At 51.5% G+C, this 3,638-nt stretch overlaps 2 protein-coding genes; one reads left to right on the top strand and one right to left on the bottom strand.

The window, feature by feature from the left end:
* Positions 1-732: 732 nt before the first annotated feature.
* Positions 733-978, top strand: CHC_T00000902001 (hypothetical protein). Its single transcript, XM_005711161.1, has one exon. The coding sequence runs from the start codon at positions 733-735 to the stop codon at positions 976-978; it is 246 nt and encodes an 81-aa protein (XP_005711218.1).
* A 207-nt stretch (positions 979-1,185) lies between these two features.
* CHC_T00000901001 (hypothetical protein) lies at positions 1,186-2,982 on the bottom strand. XM_005711160.1 is given in 2 exon segments: positions 1,186-2,652; positions 2,653-2,982. The coding sequence occupies 1 exon segment, from the start codon at positions 2,980-2,982 to the stop codon at positions 2,653-2,655; it is 330 nt and encodes a 109-aa protein (XP_005711217.1). The 3' UTR covers positions 1,186-2,652.
* Positions 2,983-3,638: the final 656 nt, after the last annotated feature.

Below are 3,638 nucleotides of genomic sequence, written 5' to 3'. Positions count from 1 at the left end.
TCTTTCCCTCATGTACCTCACACTCGTTCCCGCCACGTTCAGGGCAAGCGGCAATCCGCCACACATTCCCAGTATTTCACTCACGGCCTCCTTGCATCTCGCATCTTCCACTTCCCCTCGATTCGCCCCACTCGCGTGCACAAGCATGTCAACTGCTTCTTTCCCTTCTGTCTCTCTCGGCTCGAAAGCGATCCGCTCCCCAAGCTGACGCAGCCCCCTATCCCTCGTGGAGTACATTAGTCTGCTCCTCCTTTCCCCGCTGCCCCCCGCAGTGTCAGCGAGAACAGACAACTTTTGAAGGATATTCGCCTCTATATCATTCACCACCCACACATCATCAATGATGAACAGACACACATGACTACAAAACCACGCTTGTACCTTCGCTAACACCCTTCTAAAATCGCTCTCCTCTCGCATTTTCGCAGCAGTCTGGTTGCCACCGGACGCTTCCACAATCAGGCACAGTTCTTCAATCAGCCCTCCCACGTTTCCGTCTTTCCCCAATGACATGAAGTACACTCCTCCCGAAAACTCCGCCTTAATCTCAACATCATGCGCAATCGCTCGTAGGGCACATGTCTTCCCGACTCCACCCTGTCCCACTGCTGTCGCACCCACTTGCTCGTTCCTATCTCTCCGTAGCACAGCCGCTTTCAGACGCGACTCACACGTGTTCGGCAATCCATCGTTCCCCCGAGAATCAAGCGTCATACATATCGACACAACATTATGTTCGGCTCTTATCGACGGCCTGAACACATCACCCCTTCCTCCCCTGATCGACTCGACGGTCGCGCCTACTTGTTGAACACCATCGTGAAGGCGGTCGGCTTCTTGCTCATCACTTTTCTTTTTCACCCACCGAGATACTCGTTTCACAAGATGTTCCCTTGCATCATGGCCGAATTCATCTTCCAGCAGGTTCGTCGCCCTTTCGTCATTTTCAATCCCAGTGATACCTGCCAGCTCTTGTAGCTCTCTCTTCACAGTAGCCGTGCTCGCTTCGAGCTGTCGTTCCACGCTAAAAAACTTCTCAACTTGAAAAAGATTCTTTCCTTCATCATCCCGGTACCGATTGGGATCCAACTCTCTGCATTCACGGATACTTAGTCTGTAAAACACCGGAATTAATGTCGGTGGCCGCATTCCACTGCTTATCGCTTCTTTTCGTCGGTGCAGGAAGCAACGCAGTTCCCTCATCGTCCATTTTCGAGCCGCAAACTCGGGAGAAAGTATGAAAACACCGACCTTCGCAGACTCCATAGCTTGAGTCATTTCATCCTCTCCGCAGTCTCCGGGCTCCATCGAGGTTTTGTCGAGGAAGCAATTTAAACCATGAGCTTGCAATTTCTCGGAAAGGGGACGTGCGATGAGTAGCTTGTCCGGGCCAGCATGGCTTATGAACACATCGGGAGACTGTATCTTTCGCCGTTTTCTACTTGATCCCGCCTCTTGCTGGAAGCTTTCCTGCATTTTTTTGTGAATAGCTGAAGACAAGTTGGTGAGGTGCGGATTGTGTTAGGAGTGTGTTATGCGTGAGAACGGCAGCGGCTGTTAGAAAAACAGGGACGCGAAGGTTGAAGGCCGCGTTCAGCGCGCGGCACTCTTGTCGTTGTCGACGAAAGCGGAAACAGTGGCGACGGTCGTGTGCGTGCGTGTGGGTAGGGTGAGCTGATGTGCTTTCGCTTGTTCTTTCGTGAATGAATGTTCGTGTGATTCCAGCGAGGAAAGACGCACTAATCGTAAAGCATGAAAAGAATCATGAAACGTTGATTTACGTACTGTTGTTGTTCGGTCGAAGGGGGTTGGTGGTGTTTTCTGGGAAAGTGGGGTGTTGAGTCTCGCCGTAGAGTCCGGTGTGTCCGATCTGTCGACACTCGGCCACCTTCCACGCTTTGATTTCCTCCCCATCCCTTCTAGAAGCATCCACGCATCCGGCCCGGATTTCCCAGACAGTCTGCGCGCGCTTCCCTAAAATTCATATAAAATCTCCCACTACAGTATAACATCTCCCACTACAGTACTGCAAAATGTAATTTTGCACTAAAATTCCCTCACAACTGTGTTGACGTCACACGAAACCAACTTGGAGGAAAGCATAACGTTTACACAGCCATGTTGAGCGCAGGCTCTTGTCTGTAATTTGGCTGTAATTTGGAGAAAGCCAACAGTCCAATGAAATGGCTCTATGACCTCCACCATCGCTCGATGTTTGGCTGATGATGATTTAGGGTACGTACCATTGTAGAATTAATGATTAATCACTATTCTACCGACGACGGCGCAGCGGAGCGGCGCGCACCAGAGTTTGCTCTAGTTGACATAAAGTGGGGTGACCGGGTCACTGTAGACGCGACGAGACCCGAGGGAGGAGGAGACAATTCCCCGGATATCCCTGCTTGCCTTTTATTGCTCTGGTTGACATAAAATTGGGGTAACCGGGTTACTGTAAACCCCCGATCGAGACACCACACGTCTTCCTTCTCCTCTCATCGCAACGCAACCCACTACTGTACAGTACCGACCTATGACCGTGGAAACTTCTCAATACTTTCCTCTCCGACGTACTCCACAGCCTTAACGTCCCGTCTTCACATCCCAAAACAACGTACCCCTTGCTCTCACAGAAAGTTGCGCAGGTAGCTCTCGTCACACTCGGGTTTCTGCAGTCACTTCGGAGGTTGCCCTTCTTGCTTCAAGGTCCCCTGCGCTCTGGCTCTCCGTTTCTAACTCGCCTCCTAATCGAACCGTCTTCGTCTCCTTCTCAGCACATTGCGTGAAAACTGTTACTTCTGCCCCGGACGACCTCAACTGACATCCATACACTTCACCGCTGGAATCCATACCTATTTGATCGTTTCGCGCTCCGTAATATGGCAGAACAATCTGCGCCGCCAACCTTCCATCGGCTCGCGCTACACACCCACTCACAGGCTGCACCCGCGGCCGTGGTGCGTATCTCTCGATTTCCTCCAGCATCTTTCGTACACAACCTGAATCCCGTGCCTTTTGCTTCACTCACCCATACAGCTGAAAGTAAATCCCGGCACTGTTTTCAGCACATAATCGTACACTCAGTCGCGCAGCCCGCATCATTAAAATCATTGCATCCACTGCGTCCTCATCGACCCGTCCTCTCCCCGCCTTCCCGCTTCCTCCTTTACCGTTCAAGTCTCTACTCAATCTCTTTAAAGCTTCTTCGTATTGCCAAACCCCGCCTCTCCTCTCTGTACTACTGTCTTCACCCATCGCGCACTCAAAAATAGTCTCTTCAGCTCGTCTACACACCCACCCTATCCCAGAACACGGTATATGTTTCTCGAAAACGTACTCCTCCTGCGCTCTCGCCCTCTCCCAGAACATACTGGATCGATGTGAGTGGCTTGTGCACTGAAAGGTATGCCCCTAACCCAGGTGTCATACAAGTAGCACGCGTGCGGGAGCACAGCGCGCATGGTGCGATTCACGGTCGCATTACTCAAAACCAGTGCACATCACCGGGAGGCGGGGGAGGCGGGGGACCGTCAAGTTCTGCATCGTTCGTGATGCATTCAGTTTCAATAACAGTACGATAGGTACAAGGTTAAGTTAGGTACAAAGGTTAGTGGACTTCAATGTAGGCCACGAGGTTTGAA

This window comes from Chondrus crispus, genomic scaffold (genome assembly GCF_000350225.1).
Source record: "Chondrus crispus Stackhouse genomic scaffold, scaffold_688, whole genome shotgun sequence".
Taxonomy (NCBI): domain Eukaryota; phylum Rhodophyta; class Florideophyceae; order Gigartinales; family Gigartinaceae; genus Chondrus; species Chondrus crispus.
Note: the sequence above shows the minus strand (reverse complement) of the source record. Positions and strands in the feature narration are given on the sequence as shown.

Coding starts and splice junctions, on each gene's coding strand:
- CHC_T00000902001 (XM_005711161.1), top strand. CDS start 733: ATGTTCGGCTCTTATCGACGGCCTGAACACATCACCCCTTCCTCCCCT.
- CHC_T00000901001 (XM_005711160.1), bottom strand. CDS start 2,982: ATGCTGGAGGAAATCGAGAGATACGCACCACGGCCGCGGGTGCAGCCT.